Source organism: Pholcus phalangioides, unplaced genomic scaffold (assembly GCF_987345545.1).
Source record: "Pholcus phalangioides strain wild (caught in Gottingen) unplaced genomic scaffold, Ppha-v1.0 ptg000010l_1, whole genome shotgun sequence".
NCBI classification, from domain to species: Eukaryota; Metazoa; Arthropoda; class Arachnida; order Araneae; family Pholcidae; genus Pholcus; species Pholcus phalangioides.
Genome location: NW_028301603.1, coordinates 19,909,215 through 19,930,816, shown reverse-complemented (window position 1 = coordinate 19,930,816; position 21,602 = coordinate 19,909,215). Strand labels below are relative to the sequence as shown.

The following is a 21,602-nucleotide window of genomic DNA, read 5'->3' as shown; positions in this document are numbered from 1 at the left end:
ATACATATAAATGTTACGGTAAATGGATAAACCCGTTATATCATACATAATAACCGGTTATTATGCATAATCGCCGAGCGTTTTGGTGAGTTTGATGAATTTCCCTAAATTTATCACTTTAACCGGCGATTATGCATAGTACCCAAGCGTCGTTGGTAAGTTCAATGAGTACAAATTTTTTTTCCACTTTTACTGGTGCTCATGCTTAATACTCAAGTGTCGCGTCGTTGGTAAACATGATAAATAGTTACAATATACTACTCACGATAATTTATACATGTATTGTATTATAATGTTGGGGGTACAATAGTAAAATTAGTTATCATTATATCGCTGTAAGATCGTGAAATTCATTATCGGAGTACGATATTAAAATTTTTTATCGTTATATTGGAGTACAATATTAAAATTTATTACCGTTATATCGGAGTATGATATCAAAATTTGTTATCATTATATCGGGGTAGGATTATATATTCATATAACACATACTAGACTCATTCGCAATTTTTTTCATTTTTATCAAATTCACCAATTACCCTAGGGTAGAATGTATAATCACAGATAAAGGGAGAAATTTCAAGTATTTATCAAATTTACTAACGACACTTGGTTATTATGCATATTCCAGTAAAAGGGACAAATTCATCAAACTTACCAAGACGATTGGTAAGTATGTATGATAACCGTTTATCACACAGTTATCGTAACATATATATTCCATAGCCATGCTTTTATGCTATGCAACATTCAACTTACCTTTTTTTTGCTTTTGGCATTTTTGAAATCTCCGCAAGACTTCGAGAACAATCTGTACACGCTTGCTCATATATTCACAGCTGGTTCTCGTATACACGAACATGTAAAGTACAGCGAATGTCTAAGCCAGTTACGAGAGGGGCAATGGCGCTTTCCAAAAGCCGGATGATATGGGAAGAACTGGTCTGTCCCGTAAAACCCCACGAACCTATGCAATTAGTCACCCCCTCCGACGTCCTGGAGCCGCGGATGGTATCAGGGGACCGCGGTCGTTCATGTTTTCCGTCAGATGACGGACGCAAACTGTTCAAATGACATCGTCCAGGTAAATATTAAATCGATTTTGACATTATACACCATTGTTCCCTTTTTTGGGACGCGGACGCTTGTTTTCATTGCTAATTAATTAATGGAATTTTTAGTTTCGATTGTTGTACCTAAATTTTGAACCGACTGCTACAAACGTTACAAACCCAATAAAAAGTATTCTAAAATTTTAAATAAATAATTATTAATTAATTAATAATTAATAGTTTTTGTTTTAATAAAACTTTTTATCCCGAATAGTTTTTCCTTCATATTTCATTCATGTTAACATTTTTTTGTAATTTGTTTTCTTTGGAAAAGTTAAATAATAGAGTTTTGCGTTAATAGAACTGTTATAATCGAACAGGTCGAAGGAATAGTCAATATGTTACGGTAAACGAGATATAAATCCAGTTATTATACATAATAACTGATTGCATATGCATAATCATAGAGCATTTCGATAAGTTTGATAAATTTCCATAAATTTATCACTCTTGCCGTCGATTATGCATAGTACTCAAGCGTCGTTGGTGAATTTGATAATTTTTTCTAAATTTAGCACTTTTATCGGTTATTATGCATAGTACCCAAGCGTCGCGTTGTCGGTAAACACAATCAATCGTACTATAATATATACTATACATGATAATTGTATTCATGCATCGTATCATTGTGTCGGGGTACGACCGTAAAATTTGTTAACATTATATCGGGGTGCGACAATATTTATCAAACATACTAGACCCATGTGGAATTCTTTTCATGTTTATCAAATTTCACTAATTGCACTAGAGTTTTATGCATAATCACAGATAAAGGAATCAAATTTCAAATGTTTATCAAGTTTACCAGCGACGTTTGGGTACTATATATATTCACCGGTAATTAGTGATAAATTTATCAAACTTGCCAAGACGATTTAATAACCGATGGATTACATTTTACCGAAACCGATAGATCCTGTGAAATTCATTCATTCCGATTAAATCGTTACAACGATAACCATTAACAATTGAGGTCCTCCAAAATTGAGCATTTTTGGAGGTAGGCAAAAAAATTAAAAACCAGATGCGAAATATGTTGAAAATCTCCTTTCCAAGTCAGAAAACTCTTGCACCCCTTCGCTTACAAGTTATTGGCAAGAAATTCGATGATATGTATTTTGCGAATTGGCGATAAATATGGTAACCTTGTCCTAACATAGCTGCACGTTAGAAAAAAAGGAAAAGAAGGAGAAGGAAAGGAATATATAAAAGAAAAGGAAGAGGAAAAAACAAATGAAAGGAAACAGTATAATAAGTAGATAAGAGAGTAGGCACGAAGTAGATTTCTCTTTTCACCCTCACCCTACCTGTTCTCTTTCCATCTTACATGTAAATAGTAGAAGGATTCATCATATGCGGGAAAAATCACTAATAGAAGTACAGAAATATATAGAGGTAAAAACCAACGTTAACGTTGTTTCATAAAGGGATTCAACAAAGTTTCACGATGATGAAAAGAGAAGAAAGAAAACACAGAGAGGTTGTTTGAATCTATTCCACTGGTGTTTGGACGCAATATTACGTCCTTGATCGTAAAGTGGTTAAACTAATTGCTAGAGCCCAAACGCTTCTCCTGGCCTTTTCCCCTCAAACTTCAGTAGAAAATGTCTCGACAAAAAATGAGAAGCATCGGATTGAAGAGCTAATGATTTGAAGTTGGTTGTTTGGACCAGGGCCCCCATTGGCCCCGCGTATACTCGTGGCGTGCTTACCCACTACATACGTTAGAGAGAAGCTTGAGTAAACTATAAAACGCAGTGACATTCATCCCCTTAGAAGTACATGGGTTTCCTGCTTTCAAGTGCCTTGCGTGCGAGCTCCTAGAAATGCGTAGGAGGCTTGCTTACCTTACCCCCCGCATCATATTAGAGCGAGGATTGCGTAAATTATAAAAGTGCAGGAAGCATTCGTCCCCTTGTGATAAATGAGAGGGAAATACGAGGGATACCTATGTGGCATGCGTGCTCCTAGAAATGCGTACGCGGTCTACTTACCCGCTACATTTGTCAAAGAGACTGGTGTAAAATAGACACGTACAGGGTGTATTCATACTCCTAGAAATGCGAGGTGATGCCTAGGGGTGGGGGGGGGGTGTACGTGCCGTTAATAATGCGTAAGAGGCATGCTTACTTTCTACCTATGTGAAAGAGGCTTGCGCAAACTAAAAAAGTGAGTGCGTTCACCTCTCTTTCTTCCTTCGGAATACGTGGAATTGTGCGTGCTCCTAGAAATGAGTAGGAAGCGTGCCTACCTTCCACACATGTCATAGAGGCTTGTGTGAAATAAAAAGTGCAGAAGATATCCTTACATTTAGAAATGCGTGGGATGAATGCGCAGTGTGTGTGTGTTCCTATAAATGTATAGTAACCTACTTACTACATATATGAGAGAAGCTTGCGTAAAATATGAAAGTGGTGCCCTCCCCCTTAGAAATGCGGGGGAGTTGTGGTCACTTCTCACATACTTGAGGGAGTATTGAGTGAAATAAAAAAATGCAGAAGTCATTTTTCCCCTTGGAAATGTATGGGATTGTGCGTACTCTTAGAAATGCGCAGGAAGAGTGCGCATCCTTAGAAATGTGTACGGATCATCAGTGGAAAAAAACGGAAGTAACTAAGCGCATCACTAGAGATGCATAAAACTCATCTGAATCCCCAGAAATGCGTGGGTTTTAAGCGTGCTCTAAAAAATGTTTAGGTAGCTTCCACGGCCACTTTCAAATACTGCACCGAAACTATTTTTACATAAGAGCTTTTTTTTTCGCACGTGTTTCAATATCTGATTCGTTTTTCTGTCATCACTCATTAACTCTTGCTTACCTCTGAAAGGCGAGTCGCGTACCCCTTGGAAAAGTCGGGCGGTATGCGTACCACAGGGTGGAAACCGCTGTCTAGAGAGGAGTCGTGTTTATCGAACTCAATTTTATAAACATTTCCATTGATTCGGGGATGAAAATTCATTCCAATATATCACCAGCGTGTTAATACTTACTTGTTATGTCAATCATGTAATACACACACATAAGCCGAATTCAGCAATATTTTACCAGACTAAAAATATCCATGCATATTTATCGGGTACTTACCGTTTTCTGGTACAATGATAACCTGCTGAGTAGTCCCGTAAAAGTCATCCTCGTCGAAAGTTTCGAACTCGTCATCCTTCCCCAGTGTCTGATGGATAACCCTACCACTAACCAACGGTTCCGGCAGCACCAACTTGGTGACCTTCGGCGGTTCTTTGAGCCTCAACTTCTGCAGTATCTGCTGTTTGATGACCTCCAGTCTCATCTGCCGTAACCTTTCGGGAGTTATGGACTCCTGCACGGACACCAGGCTCTCGGTAAACGCGCAATCCGTACACTCACCGTCGGATTCCGGTCCCGTCTGCGGATTGGGAACGGCATCGAATGAAGTATCTGCTAATGTGTAATAGTAATAGGAAGAGAACAGAAGTACGTCGACGATCAGTAGACGGCAGTGGACCAGACGCATGTTTGGAATCGTTTCGAGAGACAGACCAGAGAGGTTTGCTTGTTCCAAAAAAAAGCGCCAACGGGCCACCAATTGACTCAGCCTTCTTCGACCAAGAAAGGTTTCGGTATTATGTGAGGGTTCGTGTCATGAGAGCGATCGCTCATATAATATTTCGGACAGCAAAAAAAGAAAAGAAAAACACATAAAGAAAGAGACAAAAGCTAAATGACGATTGGTGAAGAACCTGTCGTGACGCTGTACGCAAAGGCGTGTCCTCAATATGGTCGGAGCCGTTTCTTTTGACTTGTCCTCTTCTCCTCATATACATATGATATATATATTTTTTTGTTATTTTTTGCATACATTACTTATTCGATCTAAATATATTTTGATTATGTTTGTAGTCTTATGCAATATATTATGCAAGTAACGAGAGAAAATTTCTCACATCCTTTGATACGTCACCAATCTGCACCGTGGAGTGTTTAGTTTATTTACTTATTTTTTTGGTGTTTGATGGATCAGTGTTACGTAATGAAAGAAATTGATGACTTTAATGACAGGATATGTTTTAATACTTCCTTCTTGGGGTAAAAAGAAATTGATGAAATTTCTAAAGTTAATCTGTGAATGATTCCAGGATAGAATTTTTCAGATATTCGATTGTTTTTTCGATTGACGCGTATGGTCAATGCTGTCAGAATGACACCCAGCACGTAAATATACATTCTACTATTGCATAACAGGAATTTCTGAAAAATGTTGATGCAGTGTGTGTTCATAGTTTCAACCCGCTCAGCGGCATTGACGAGATATCTTGTTTCTTTGAAAGCCTCTTATTGAAGGCATTGATATTTTGTAAAGTAAGTCCAGATATTTTGCATGATTTCTCAATGAGACACGAGTTTCTCCATACCTCTTAGTTTTCACCTGGTGAAAATCGGAAGAAAGCCCACTTCATTAAAGAGGTTATGTTGTTTCACAGGGAGTTCAGTGATTTCCACCTTGTCGCGGAGTTAAAAAAATCCCTAAAAATATTTTCGGACTCTCAATACGCACGTCTCGCCAAGCTTCCGAATTCACAGGCGCCGCTCACACGAACTTCCAAAATTTACATGTACTTTTCTCGAGTTACCAAACATCTGTTCCTCACAGTTGCGAGATTCCGCTAAAAAGAAAACGTACGTACTTCTTAAAAAAAAAAAAAACCTATAAAATCTGCACGTCTCTCCGAGCTTCCGGAGTTTGCATTCATTTTTCCTGATATTGCAAAATTCACATGCCACTCCCATGTGCTTCCAAAATCTACATGCGCTTTCTTGAGATAACAAACACCTGCTCGTCAATCACACATCCCCCTTGAAAAAATCTCTCAAAAATCTTCATGAATTCACAATCTGCACGTCACACCGAGCTTCTAAAGTTCGCACGAGGCTCAAATGAGGTCCCAAAATTTACACGAGTTAAAAGCAAAGGAAAGTCGCAAAGAAAAATTCATGAAAGGCGCATTTTTGCAAAAAAGTCTAAAAAAAAAAGTTTTTGCAAAAAATGTCCAAAAAAAAAATCTAAAAAAAGGAATTTCTTCAAAAAAAAAAAAAAAATTGCAAAAGAGATAGGTTCTAAAATACCATTTTTAAAAAAACAAAATTTTCACAAAAATTTATAAACGAACCCTCCACCGCCCCCAAAAAAAATCAAAATAAGGTTCCGAATCAAAATCTAAATAAATAAATAATTAAAAAATGAAATAAAATAAATTAAAAAAAATTTTTGCAAAAAAAAGTCCAAAATCCAACAAAAGGCATTTTTTTTCAAAAAAGTTCTGAAAAAAAGAATAAAAAAAACTTCATTTTTTTTTTGTTTTTACCAAAGAGTTCGAAAATAGGCGAATAAACAAAAATGCCTTTTTTGGATTAAAAAAAAAGAAGGCATTTGTGGCATTTTGTCCCCTTTCGGGCTACAATAATAGTGAAGACCATTAGAGATGACATGGCATTTCCTCATCTCGAACATCGTCCACACGTTGGCAGATTTAAAAAAATTATATGAAAATATGGCAATCTCTGAATAATTGATAACTAGGCAGGATTTGGAAAAAATATATATTCTGTGTATTTTTGTCTTTTTAATGGAACATTTCTATTTTCGGAACATAATTAAAATAATTATTATTTGTCAGGCACATTCGCAGCTCTCGACGATCATGTTGGGCAGCGCCGTCTTGAACAAGTTGTTCTCCTCGTCGATGTACAGAAGAGTCAGTGGCCGCATGATGTAAGGTGTGCAGCACAGGGTGACGGTCACGTTGTTGTTGGCCGGGACGCTCTTCTGGTGGATGTAACGCCTGAGGATCGTCGTGTAGTGGTACCGCGAAGACGATATATCGGCTAGACAGGATCCCCTGCAGAAATTCGCTTCGTACGCGTACGGGAATATGATCCACCTGTGCCAGTTGATCTCACTGAAATTCACCTATAAGTGAAGTTATATTATAAATAAATGATTCATTGTGGTTTACAGATTGTTAAATCAACGATTCTATGATTGACAATATACAGGGTGTTCTATGTTAATGGACCGACTAACTCAGAGGGGGTTGTTAGTAGGCATCAAGAGGAACAAAAAGTGCAATGGAACATAGTGTCGCAAACCACGTTGGGAGGGTGAAAATTGCAAAAAACGCATGCAGGCTCTGAGTCCAGAGGGGACGAAAGGTGGATGTCCGTTGATCGCTGAATGCGTTCGTGGGTTCGCTCACCATATCTGACGTAAGCAACGTCGCGAAACACATGCGCTGGTGTAGAATCACGCACTGCGGACGACGTAAATCAGCGCTATTGCGGTTGTAAGCATACCTGGCATCTGCGAGCGCGTCCGGGAATCGTTTATTAGTTCGTAGACTGTACAATGACGTCAGCGGCCGCCACTTCCAACAACTCTCGTAATAATTAATCAAATAAATCATTTGGTAGTTGTTATTGTACTTTTTGTCGTTCCAACGTGACGTCCAAACCTGCATGCGTTTTTCGCGATTTTCAACCTCTCAACGTGTTTTGCGACACCATGTTCCATTGCAATTTTCGTTCTTCTTGATGCCAACCAACAATCCTCTGAGTTCGTCGGTCTATTAACAGAACACCTTGTAGATTTCCACACGAACCGACTGGTCGATAAAAGCACCAAGATCAATCTGGAATTCATTACGTCTGGGAAATTCACCAGCAACAATTAATCACCACGCTATTCACCGCGAGGGCGAGGAAAATTCACCAACTAACAATTTACCGATAAAAGGTCGGCACCACTGAGTGAGTGAGCAAACAAATCAGTGAAAATCAGCAATTAAGTAAGTAGGTGAGTAAACGAACTGATGAGAAAATGAGTATATGATTCGGTGACCAAGTGAGAAAGTCAATAACCAAGTGAGAGCAATTAATCGAGTGGGTGAGTTAATGAGAAATCAAGTTAGTGGGTAAATGCATGAGCAAATCAGTGAATGGGAGGGGGGGGAGGGGAGGCTGTGAGCGAGCAATCAATGAATAAGTGAGCTAGCGAGTGGTTGAGTGAGCGAGTCAGTGGTTGACTAAGAAAGGGAGTGAATTCACATACTAGGTCACACAGTCACTGGGTTGATCATTCAGTCACTGGGTTGATCATTCAGTCACTGGGTTGATCATTCAGTCACTGGGTTGATCATTCAGTCACTGGGTTGATCATTCAGTCACTGGGTTGATCATTCAGTCACTCATTAATTAGGTAGCTCACACTCTGTCACTCAGTCACTAGGCCACTCGTTCACTAGGTCGACCACTTCATCACTCATCCGCTCCGCTCAGTTGCGCCTTATGTCTGGGAAGTTTTCGCCCCGATGTTTGTTGTCGCGTTGTTATTTTGCGTTGAATTGCATGGCAATGAATTTTCCGTACGTTTTAGCATGCTCAATGACCATCTTTACCCGTCAATGAATACTCTCTTGTCTGAAGACAGTGGCATGTACCCCATGACACATTTTTCTCAATTTTTAGTAAAAGTGTTTGAAAGAGCACGGATAATCATTCGGATTGTAGACTCAAGTTTTTCTAAGTCTTACCAGACCCGTCATTTGAGGGGTCGGGGGGACTGTTGCCCCCCCCCCCCCGGCTTTTAAAAATACACTAAAAGTAAAGTGATATATATATATATATAATTATAAATACATTGAGTTCATGTTCTTTGCCCCCCGGAAAATGTTGAAATGACGGCCCTGAGAGTCTTACCAGGAGGTTGTTAGAGAGGTTATTGTTAGACGTTAAGTCTAAATAAATGTGTGCGTTTAAATTTTGTTAAAACCGATTTGACGAAATGCTGAGTGTTCAGTCTTTCTTTTGGCCAGGTGTTGTTTATTGCATGAGTGAGGCAGAGCGTCGCATCATCCAAGTGTGCGTATAGGCGCGTATACACTAGCGCGCAGATCATGCAATGAAAGCATTCGCAATTGGTTGTTCAGTAATTTGTACGGTGTTGCGAACGATTCTTGAGCTGTTTTCACTGGACCCACCTGCAATCGGTTTTTTCAACGAACACAAAGGAAATAAAGGAACACAAAGGTTTGTGTACCCACGAGCGGATTAAAACCACTGCAAGGGGTCGTGCGTTGCAAGATCGGCGCACTAGTGTATAAGCAGTGTATAAGCGCCTTATGATGAACCGTGCGGATATTAACGAACCTCACATTGATACGCGCAGGAGAGAAATTCAGCACCCCGTGATTGGTCGTAAAGAGTGACGAAAGAAGCATCGTCTCACTTTCAGTGGTGAAAAAAAAATCGTTATTCTGCCTTCATCTTGAGCTTTGCCAAGAACCCCGCCAATGGTTATGTACTACTTTCATTATTCACCGCGACCAATCACGGGACCCTAAATTTCTTCCTTACTTAATCTCATCAATGTAAAGGCGCGTATACACTAGCGCGCCGATCTTGCAACGCACGACTCCCTGCAGCGGTTCTAATCCGCTCGTGGGTACACAAACTTCCTTTGTGTTCCTTTCTTTTCTTTGTGTTCGTTGAAAAAACCGATTGCAGGTGGGTCCAGTGAAAACAGCTCAAGAATCGTTCGCAACACCGTACAAATTACTGAACAGCCAATTGCGAATGCTTTCATTGCATGATCTGCGCGCTAGTGTATACGCGCCTTAAGGTTTGTTGATATGCGTGCGATGCGTTCTCTTTCAATTACTTCTGCAAAGTGTGATAGAAATACAGTCGAATCCCATTTTAACGAATACCGTTACATCGAAAATCTCGTTTTAACGAACACTTTTCTAATCCCTCAAATAAGTTTATGTAGGAACAATGCTAGGTAACCTGAAATTCCTTTATAACGAAATTTCTATATAACGAAGTGATTCTTCCGGTCTCTTGGCGTTCGTTATAACGGGATCCGACTGTATATCCTATACCATGGCATCATCACTGGAACATGGCATCGTCTTCAGAGAAGAAAGTATACATTTAAGCATGTCCATTTCTGAAAATACTAGAACAGACGAATCGTGGAAAATGTGGACTTGGATAAACTTTGAGGACACAAAAAAATACATTCGACGCTCGTAATAATGACCACGCGTTATAATAACCTGTAGGAAATGTCCCAAGTGTTTTCATGCAACAACTATCTTATATGCGTTCCTTCCCATATAACGCCCACTAGGCTTAAGGACCATTTTTGATCGAACGATGGGGTCGTTATAACGAGTGTCGACTATACACAGTCAGGCTGGATTGGAATAGGAGCATAATTTTACTTTCCCGTGACCACTACTATTCGTTGGACGAAGGATATCAAACGTCGCATATGTTTCGTAATTAATCAGAATTTTTAATCTAACGGTGAGATCTGTGGCAATACTAATTTTTTTGCATAAATTATGACCACAATTTCTAGAAAGGCATTTGAAGTGTTTGAAAGTTATATTTTGAGGCATGCGGTGCTCTTCTGTCACAGTGTGGCGTTTATGTACATATATTTCTAAAATGTTTAGCAATGTTGATAAAAAAGTTCAGTTTCTGAAATCATTTTGAGAATATCTCACCCTATCGAAAAGAAACATTCCAACCAGTGACCGATTATATCAAGATATTTTGCGTTAGTGCTGTCACCCGGAATTTTGGCGCCTCCTGCATGTAGAGGAAGCAGTTAAAGGGAATTTTAAGTATTCCGTTGATTTTTTTTTAAAACTACTTCTACCTTGAACAGCAGACGAGAAAAAATTTCCGATTCCTGTGGGATCATGAGGTTTTGCCGTATCTGCGCGCAAGCGCAGTGTGGTTGTTTACTTTTTTTCGTGACATTCACTGCGTTTTTTTCCCCTTCTCTCTCTCTCTCTCTCTCTCTCTACCCTCCTTACCCAAGTGAAAATGGAAGCTTAAATTTGATAATTGCCGTTTAGGGGGGGTCATTCAAGTATTACGTCAGCATCGGGGGGGGGGGGAAGAGGGGATTCCGGATTTGCTGACTTTTTATGGCAAGGGGGGGAGGGGGGTTTCAATGTTGCTTACGCCATCAACCCCCCCCCCCTTTTTGAAGATATGAAATAATCTAAGCTGCTGACGAAATTTTGCTGACGGGGGGGAAGGGGGGTCAGTGTTTTGCTGACTTTTGCTGACAGGGGGGGGGGGTCAAAAATGGCTGAAAATCTGCTTACGTAACACTTGAAGGGCCCGTTAGGGGTTGTGATGGTAAGTAGTAATCGATTGAATATAAATATTCATTTATTTACAATAAGAACGCCTTCGTGTCGGGGGGGGGGGGAGACGCTTGAAAATTCATGACAGACTCTGATGTCCTTAGATGTCCATCAAAAAAAATCATTGGTTTCATCGTTAGGTTACATCGAGATCGAAACTCACCATGAACTTTTCCTTACAGCAATGCGTGGAATCGTCAGTACACGTTATACTCCTCCTGCGCCTGCCTTCATTCTTGGACGTGTCCGTGTGGATGACCACGAATGGCTTCTGGTTCTCCGCCGTCGAAATCCACGGTGACGATGATTCGGGACCAGCGTCGTCGGAGACTATTTCCAAGAGATGCGTGGTCCGCTTACGCTGCGACCAAGAGCGGACCGTAGAAGTCAACTGGAATTTGATCCAATTTGATGAACTGCGAGAAATGATTCAAACGAGAAGTTATGAAATATTGCAATGCATTTTCAAAGGCAATCAAAGTTCAAACGTAAAGATCATAGCACTGAGTGAATTGATTTTCGCTGAGAAGAGACCCGGGCAGTAGCCAGAAATTTATTTCGGAGGGGGGAGACCAAAGTGATAGAACAATAGATTTAACCACGTTATTTATTCCATGGAAATAAGTATTTTTCTAACATTTAGGGAGGGGTGGGCCCCCACTGAATTTTTTATTCATCAGTTATTGGGGTGGCTCAGTCCTCTTAAAGATCTCTCCCCTCTTGAAAAAGGGGGGGGGGGTGAAATAACCTCTGCTCACAGGTTTCGGTAAACTAATGTGGGAATGTTCCGCGGGCTACTTGAGTGATTAAGGAATGCACCGCGGGACAGTTGAATGATCTAGAACTGTGCTTAGTATTTCTTGAGTGATGTGGAATGGCACCGCGAGCCGAAGAAACTCTGGAACTGTGTCACACACTAATTAAGTGATCGGTAAATATGTCGTGGGCCACTTGAGTGATTTGTAAATATGTCGTGGGCCACTTGAGTGATTTGTAAATATGTCGTAGGCCCCCTTGAGTGATTTGTAAATATGTCGTGGGCCACTTGAGTGATTTGTAAATATGTCGTGGGCCACTTGGGTGATTTGTAGAGGTGCCGCGGGATTTTTAACTAAGTGATCTGCCAATATGCCACGGGCCATTTGAGTGACGTGAAGCCTTACCACTTAAGTGATCAGTAAATATGTCGTGGGTCACTTCAGCGATCTGGAACTGCGAAGTCAACTAATCAAGTGGTCTGTATATATGTGGTCACTTGAGTTATGTGGAACTGCTGTACGGGCCGCTTACGTGCGCAGCGAATGTACCATGGTTCACTTAAGTGATTTGTAAACGTGCCGCTAAGTTAATTTTTTTACTAAATTAGGGTTGAAGTCGCGGTCCACATAGGATGACTCCGAGGGACACATTCGTACCGCGGGCCACGGGTCGGACATATATGACTTTATTCATATTCGATCCTGTAAAAGCTGAAAATCAATTGAAAAATGACTCCTTTAGTTATATCGAATTTATTACACCTGCCCAACTTTTGAGAAAAGACATGCATATATTCTTCTAAAAATATATGTATGTATATATATATATTCGGAAAAGTATAAATATATTTATCAAAATCTTTGTTACTTTTCACTTGTACGTAAAAATAGCCATGCATTACGCAATCGGTGTCGCTGAATGCAAATGGGATTTCTCACCCAATTTTTGATTACATGCGTATTTAAATAAATGAATGGATAAATTTAGAAACCGAATGGCCTTGAAAGAGCTGCTGCGAAGTGCTCAAATGTAATTACAATACAGTGTTTATATTATTGAAAAAACAAAATTGCTGTTCTTTGTTAATCTATATTGGGAAATCCTATGAATATATTTCTTTTCTTGGGAATGGATTTGGAAAAGATGAAATTGTAATGTTGAAAATACACTTTGTCCCAAAAGTTTATGGAATCTTGTTTCTTCGGATAACTTTTGTAGGTATGCAGTGTAATGAAATGGCCGCTGTGCGGTCGTGTGGGCATCGCGATGGACTCTCGTCCCGAGGATCCAGGTTCGAATCCCGTTGACGGCACAGTGGTGGTCGGCTGAAGTTGGTTTTCTGCGGTTTTCCAGCTTCAAGGCCCGAATGTGAGCCGATCTCCCCATTTGGAAAAGTCTCTCCGCAGAGAGCAGGCAGGCCTACAACACGATACTCACAAAACATGAAAATTCAAGCATTTCCATCCTCACTTCAAAAAATGGAAGCCAGATGGCGGCATGAACACGAAACAAGCGCAACTCGACAACATAAATACGTTTGGGCCAAGAATACACTCAGAACACACATTCCGGCAGGTGCCGATTCGTTAGAAATCCCGAAAAGGAATGTGTACGAGGTTCATGTACGGTTTAGTAGTAGTGTAATGAAATGCAATTTTTTTCTTCACAGAAAAGTAAAAGCATTATTTCAATAATATAAAGAGCATGTTTCGTGAAATAATATAAAATTGTGTTTATAAACGTTGATTTGTCAAAATTACGCGCCCCAAAAGTTTGTGGAATAATCTCACAAAAACAGTCTAATTTCTGATAAACACGTATTAATTGGGAACTGATAATATTTCCACTGTTTTGAATAATATCAAACAAGTTACCTCCCATTGAAAAACTAAACTTTGCAGGAGTCGTGGGTTCACAAATTATACCATTCGGTTTCTACGGCATGTTTCAAGGCGTTCATCGAGCTGAACTGTCGACTATTGGAGTAGACTTGATATTGCTGAGATGAAACCAAGGCGCGAAATTACAATCCCTACTTTCTTAGTAACACGGGAAGCATTAGCACGCCAGTGATTGGTTACTGTGAGCAAAAAAAGCTAGCAAGACGTCACGAGAGGCGGAGTTTTGGGCGAAACTGAATTTCAAAGTTCATTAACGAAAAATGAAAGCATTTTTTATTGGATCAGTAAATGATAGCTGGGCCAAGCTTCGCGAACCGTTATTATTGTCTTCTCGATGCACGTGGACCACATTTGATTAAAATCAGGAACAAAAATGGAAACATATTTTAGTAAATCAGTAAATGATAGCAAAGATGGGGAAAAAAGTTGAACGGGTTCAGACAGAATCGAGCACATGACTTTCGGTACGCGAGTCTCGTACTATAACCACTACTGCAACGGTGGATACTTGAATCAAGCACAATTTAATGTGTCTATTCTTAAATGTCGCCAGCAAAAATTTAACCATGAGTGGTTCATTACTCATTTCGGCCAATCACGATGCGCTAAATTTCCGCAATGTAGCTAGAAATGTAGGGACTGTTTATAAGCGAATAGGACTCATCTGTGGCCAGTTTCAGTAGAATCACAGAGTTTTAGAGATTCACCCCATTACCCACATTCCGTAGAAGTTAGATATATTTTTAGCATCGAGAACTTCAAAAGGAAATTTTTCTTTTAAAATAGACTTTTCATCTCTGTTAGACCTAGCTTTTAGATAGCTATCAGTTTTCTCAGTTGGGCATTTTGCCTGTTGTGGCCTTGTATTTGTATCAGTATACCGTCTGATTCACACCAATATTGTAAAAGTTCTAGACGAAAGCAATACACGTATTAGAAGTGGTGAGAATAAATTAATTATAAAGCGTAAATATATAAATACACTGCAAACAACCATGGCAAGTTATTATAGATATGCAAAAATCATCTACAGAATTTTAGAGATCGTTTTCAAAAAGACGCAAACCGATTACGAAGCTCAAAATTTGGAAATTTTGATAAAAAATGTGTCGTTATCATGATTTTTTTAAATAATATAATTCCATATGAAAAAATGTTTTATATATACACTTCCTTTAATTTTAGCTAGAAATATTTTGCACGTCAGAAAATTGCGTATTAAATATTCGATTGAATTGAACACTCACCAAATCTTGAAGGACCACAAACCCTTTTACGTGGCATAACAATATCAACTTAACTAATAATACAGCTATTATAATCTACAAGAGTCGATTCAGCAAGTACAGTCAATTTTTTACCCAATTTTTAGACCGTTAAGCGGGAAGCTTTAACGTATTTTTACTTACTCTGTTTCCCAACAATTATAAATGCCCTTTTTTAGTGCCTATGCTAAGCATTTTTAGTGCCCTTTTGACAATTTGTGGTATATAGAATTCAAGGATCCACTTATTAGTGTTGATAAGTCTTCTCGTTTGCGTACCAGGCGCGCGGCACACTTCGAAACGAAATGTTTTAGGCTACCTTTCAAAATGTAGGGAATGTAAATAGAAGCCAATGGCATCAGAAAACAGATCTCTTCGAGACAATATTGTCAACAATTATAATTGTTATAACAGTACTATTATTAGTAATACGTCTCCTGGTTTATGTACCAGGAGCACTGTGTACGCTTTCGTGACAAAATTATTTTACATTACATTTTAAAAGAAGTAGTAGGTATGTACAAGACGGAAATGAATCTTGTAGATATAAATCCCACAATATATTCCATTCATTTCAAGTCGTCCTTAGTTTCACTAAGCGGATCAAACAAATTGTATTGCACCGTGAAGACGTTTTAAGTATTCGTGTTGAAAATTGCGACAGTGTCAATGTGTGACACAGATTCCACCAATTTTTCTTCATTTTTCATTGCGGTGTGAAATGTCAAAATGTTTAATGTAATTAAATTATTACCTTTCGATCTTTTTGATGGCGACCACGGCTTTCCTGAACCCGTCGCTGTGTTGCAGGGGCACGACGTCGACGACGGTGAATGTGACGTTGTTGTTCCTCGTCGGTGTCGTGCTGCCGGATCCTTCAACGACGGACGCATCGTTGTCGTTAACGACGTACATCCAAAGCTCGGCGGACGAAACTCCTCTGGAAGTGACCTCGTGCGTCAGTTTGAATCGGAAGCAACTGCTCCTGCGTGAACTGCCGATCGAGTAACAGTTCTGGGCATTTGCTGCAACACATACACAAAACAAAATTGCAACTAAATCCACACACAATGAACGACTTCGCAAATGAAAAAAATAGTTCTTACCGCTAATAATGTCACTAGTTAATAAAATCAGTCACTTTATAAAATCAAATAAAACGAAATCAAATCAATACCTATCCTATTATGAATTCCGTTTAATGAAATCAAGCCATCACTATTAGGGTATCCGACTATCTTTCTTAGCACCTTTTCTGTAAAATAGTACTGGAGTAAACTTTAACCACTTTACGATCAAAGGACGTAATATTGCGTCCAAACGCCAGTGGAATGAATTTAAACAAGCTCAGTATGTTTTCTTTCCTCTCTCCTGATCATCCCGAAGCTTTGTTGCCAAACCTTACAACTTTTTTCTTTTTGGTTTTTGTATACCCTAATAGTGATTTTTTTCTCCACCTATGTATCTTTCTTATAAGAGTGAAAGAACAGGAACAGGCAAGTGTGAAAATAAATCTAACTTTGTACACCTTATCTATACATACTGTAATATACTCTCTTACTCTTTTTTTCATTAGTTTTTTTACTTCCTTTTTTCTAACGTGCGGTTAGGTTAGGACAAGGTTACTATATTTATTGCAGATTCGTCAAATTGAGAGCATACGAATTTCTTGCCAATTCGCTTGTAAGCGAATAGGTTAATAACATTTTTTGATTGAAAATATCTCAAAATGATGAAAATATAGTAAATTTTAAGCTACTCTATGTTTTCTATATATGTATAAAAGCACTGACTGACTGATTCACTGATTCACTGATTGACTGATCACGGAGCCGAAAACGCTGAAGTTGTCAATATAAAATTTGGCCAGTAGTTTTATTTCATGGCGTAAGGACTCATTAAGAAGGGGTTTTTCGAAATTCGACTCATAAGAGGGTTCAAAAGCAACTTAGAGAAATCACACCGCACCGAAACCGCTGAAGCTTATCGTGATGCAAAGACTCACTAAAAATAGTTTACCCGAAATGTTGCCCGTAGGTACGTACAGGTCTTGTTTTAGGATCCGAATGAGTTCAAAAAGTCATATTCGTGTTGTTACTACCGTAAATAGCGTAATAACGGGTCGATCAACGGCACCAGAACTGGATGCTGTGTCACAAAGTGCTTCAATTGACGACCTTAATCGATTCTGAATTTAAGTTATTCTGAATTTTCACTGATTCTGAAATTATTTCTTCTACAAATTCTGAAATTATTTTCCATTAGTCCAAAGGTTTTTCTTCCATCAGTTCTGAAATGATTTCTTTCACTAATTTTGAAATTGTTTTTTCACTAGAAAAAAATGAAATTATTTATTATATTATTAATTATTGAATTATATTTATTAATTATTGAAATTATTTTTTCGTCAATCACAAACTCATCCTGACTCTAAAATTGTTTTCACCAATTCTCAATTTACTTTGGGACATAACTCGGAAACTATTTCTTTTACTAAATTCTGAAATAATTTCTTTCACAAATTCGGAAACAATGTCTTCCATTAGTTATATTCTATTTCCTTCATTAAATTCTGAAAATATTTCTTCCATCAAATTTTGAAACTGCTTCTCCCATTAAATTTTGAAAATATATTTCCATTAAATTCTGCAGAAGTACGAAGATTCTGAAGTACGAAGCTGTCCTCTGTTTTGCACGACATCATACCTTTGTTTGGAAAAAGCGTGTTTGTACATTGCGCTCCCTATGGTTCACGGATAGCGTGCGTAACTTTTGTCTTGAAGAGAAAAGACCATTCAGAGAGTATAAAAGTTAACGAGGTGACATATTATTGTTTACTCATAGAAGAAGCACGTTGAAGAAGGATAGTAAAAAGAAAGTTGAATCTCTCTAGGTTGGCAGATAACATTGGCTCAGACCCAAAATCATTTTTTAGATACGTCAGTAATTTATGTACGTTCTCGATAAGAGGGTCTAGGGTAGAGAGTAATGTAGGCATGTGTAGTGCTTTCAATTACTTTTTCGCGTCGGTTTTTAATAGAGAAAATGCTATTCAATGTACGGGTGTTGCATGGGGTAAAAAAATCCTCAACGATATTCAAGTGGAAGACGTGGAGGTCCTGAATCTTCTAAAAAATGTATGTGAAGGCAAAGCACCAGGACCATACGATATCTATCCGAGGGTCCTCAGGGAATGTGCTAATGAATTGTTGGGACCAATCGTCCAGATCTATAAGAGTAGTGTTGCTGAGGGTGTCGTCCCAAGGGATTGGAAACTTGCTAATGTTGTTCCGATATTTAAGAAGGGTAGTAGAGAAGTTGTGTCCAGTTATCGTCTAATGAGTTTGACGAACTCCCTCTCCAAAATTCTGGAAATTATTATCAAAAGGTAATTGGTGAAGCAGATAGACGAGAATAATGTAAAGTTGGTAATCAGCATGGGTTCAGGAAGGGGAAGTCATGTGTAACTAACCTCCTTTGCTTCTATGATCACGTGACTAAGGCTTTGGGAGAGGGCAAAAATGTAGATGTTGTCTACCTTCATTTCCAGAAGGCATTCGATCGGGTCCAACATGGTACACTCTTGAAACGTTTACACGAGATTGGGATTGGGGACAACTGGCTGAAATGAATGGAATCGGGGTTAAGGGATAAGTCACAACGAGTTATGGTGACTTTGTTGGTGAAAGCAACTTTCCTTCTGTTTCATTAACTGCGGTTAGCAAAGTACTGCAATAGCAATGTCACATTAACAAATTAATGAATGGGAAGACAATAAATGAAATTTAAACAAATATTACGCAATCAAAAATTAATTTAACCTGATATCAAATTTGCTATATCAAATAATAAATAATTCGACAGGTAAATTTTGTTTCCAACATAAGTGGAAACAATAATTCGATTTGGTTATGTGGAATCTACACACCAAGTGTAGATTCCATTTATTTTAATTTTTATTTCTGTCTAGCGTTTTCTCTGTATTATTAAAAATTTGCCATTGAATTAAAGTGAAAAAAAACCGCGTAGAATGAAATTCTCTTATATCAGCTTTGGGTTGCCATAATCATTTTTTTAATTTAATAAATAAATATATTTACACCAATTTGGCCGATATACTTCGTTCTTTTTATCTTTGTTTCAGGTCAAAAGAAATAAGAAGATTTACGTGTATCGCAAGAGCAAAGATGTCTAATAGGGTCGAGAGCATTTTACTAGCTTTTAGCTATTGCTCTCTTCCCTGTCCCAGCTTTCTTCCCCATATTATGAATTAACTATTTTCTACCGTGTCCATTCAAGCATTTTTTCTTTCTTTTTGCATTTTCTTTCAAATATTGTAAAATATGTAATTTAATTGTAAACTCTAATTTGTATATTACAGGAAAAATAATATATATAGTAAGTATTTTTTATTATAAACCATATATTGAAATATAAAATATCAAAATAATGACACAAATATCATTATTAATATATATTTAAACAAAATTAACAATGAAGGGAGGTAGGAACCTATTTATATACAAATACAACGCCACAGCAGGCAAAATGAATTACATGACATGAATGTCGCTCTTCACTTGTTAATACAAGATATACGGAAGACTGGATGTTGTGAAGATATTTATTATTTGAGATGTTAATTTTTTAAGGAAGGAAAAAACTCATCTCTGCCTCTACCGGGAGTCGAACCCGGGTCCCTCGATTGCCGGACGAGTGCTCTGACCATTAAGCTACAGAGGAGATAGAGATTTTCCTTCGCTAGAGCGTATATAAAATGAATTATCGAAATTGACTGGGGACAAATAAATTATGTTATGTTATGTGAACGGGGAATTTTTTGATTGGACAGGCGTCACAAGTGGAGTTCCTCAAAAAAGGGTCCTTGGCCCCCATACTTTTTTGACTTTTGATCGATAAACTCGATCAGGGTATCGATGGGATTGCTAGGAAATTCGCAGATGACGTGACTGGGGATAATCGGGAATCAAAACGATAGGGAGTTGCTGCAGATCAACTTAAACAGGATTGCAGCATGGGCAAATGAATGGAGCACGACGTTCAGCATTGACATGTGCATGCTCGTTCATTTTAGTTGGAACAGCCCACGATTCTCTTAGGAGTTGAATGGTGTCACTATCCCGGATGCAACTAGGGTCACCGATTTGGGAATTCTCATTGACGAGTGGCTTAGGTTTTCGGAACATTGTTCAGCGTTGGTCGAAAAATCGAATAAAATGCTCGGTTTCATTTCAAGAAGGTCTCTTTGCGTTCCCCGAAAGTCATTCTTCCGGTTTTCCAAGGTTTATTTTGTTCTTATTTAGACTGGAGTATACTGTAAGGTTTTGTAAGGGACATAGACTTGGTTGAAGGGTTGCAGAGAAGAGCTACGGTGTCCTTATTGACACACGGGGCTTGAGTTATGCAAACACTAAACATGGCCACGCCATGGGCTATGCTGGAAAGAAAAGAAAAAGCCCCGCCAGCCACGGGCCGAACGCCACCGGACCTCCGACCCACGCAAAAGACTACAAACACTAACACCAAACATGGACCTCGCTCTGAAGCAGATTACCTAGTGGCTGGGCCATGCTGGGAAAACAATATTGATGTCCGGGCCCGGCAGGCATCCCCGTCCCTTAAGCCACAGGACCCAACCCTTCCGAGCCCCCTATCGCCTCCGACTCGTGGCAATCACACCCCCCAAAGTCCCCGGAAACCCCAGCCGGCCGCCAAGTAGCCCGGGTGGATCGCCCGCAAGAGACCAATGAAAACATCCCGAGCTCCATTCGCCTTCATCACCGTACTCTGTCCCAAATTTTTCAAGGGATGGATAGGATGGATCACGTATTATTAGTACACCGTCAATCGACTGCTTTGCAAGGGGACAATGCGAGGTTAAGGTGTCGCAGGGAATTTTTCTCTAATAGGGTTATTAATAAATGGAATAGCTTACCCCGGGAGTAGTAAATTCTAACACAATTGACACGTTTAAAAAGACATACGATGAACATGTTGGGGTAATCATGGTCATTTTATAATATATATATATATATACATATTGTTTGTAATTGCATTTTTAATTGGGTTGCTGTATTTTAGAAATGTATGACATCCATATTTGTTATGGGCGTCTTTTTATCAGCCACTTCGTTAGGCATTTGCCTGCTGTGGCGTTGTATTTGTATATAAATGGGTTCCTACCTCCCTTCATTGTTAATTTTGTTCAAATATATATTAATAATGATATTTGTCTCATTATTTTGATATTTTATATTTCAATATATATGGTCTATAATAAAAAATACTTATTGTATGTATATATTATTTTTTTCCTGTAATATTAACCTTTGTAATTTTAC

At 38.7% G+C, this 21,602-nt stretch overlaps 2 protein-coding genes across 2 annotated transcripts in view; both read right to left on the bottom strand.

The window, feature by feature from the left end:
* The window catches only part of LOC149081071 (protein dawdle-like), a 39,118-nt gene extending 34,218 nt beyond the window's left edge, over window positions 1-4,900 (bottom strand). Inside the window, exon 1 of the mRNA XM_089237306.1 lies at window positions 4,198-4,900. Coding sequence (XP_089093432.1) covers window positions 4,198-4,606 — 409 coding nt within the window. The 5' untranslated portion in view covers window positions 4,607-4,900. The remainder of the gene's footprint in view (window positions 1-4,197) is intronic.
* Window positions 4,901-6,679: 1,779 nt separating this feature from the next.
* Window positions 6,680-21,602, bottom strand: part of LOC149081070 (protein dawdle-like) — a 52,986-nt gene continuing 38,063 nt past the window's right edge. Inside the window, exons 2-4 of the mRNA XM_089237844.1 lie at window positions 15,995-16,265; window positions 11,479-11,731; window positions 6,680-7,060 (exon numbers count right to left, since the gene is read on the bottom strand). Of these exons, the coding sequence (XP_089093970.1) occupies window positions 6,764-7,060; window positions 11,479-11,731; window positions 15,995-16,265 (821 nt within the window). The 3' untranslated portion in view covers window positions 6,680-6,763. The remainder of the gene's footprint in view (window positions 7,061-11,478; window positions 11,732-15,994; window positions 16,266-21,602) is intronic.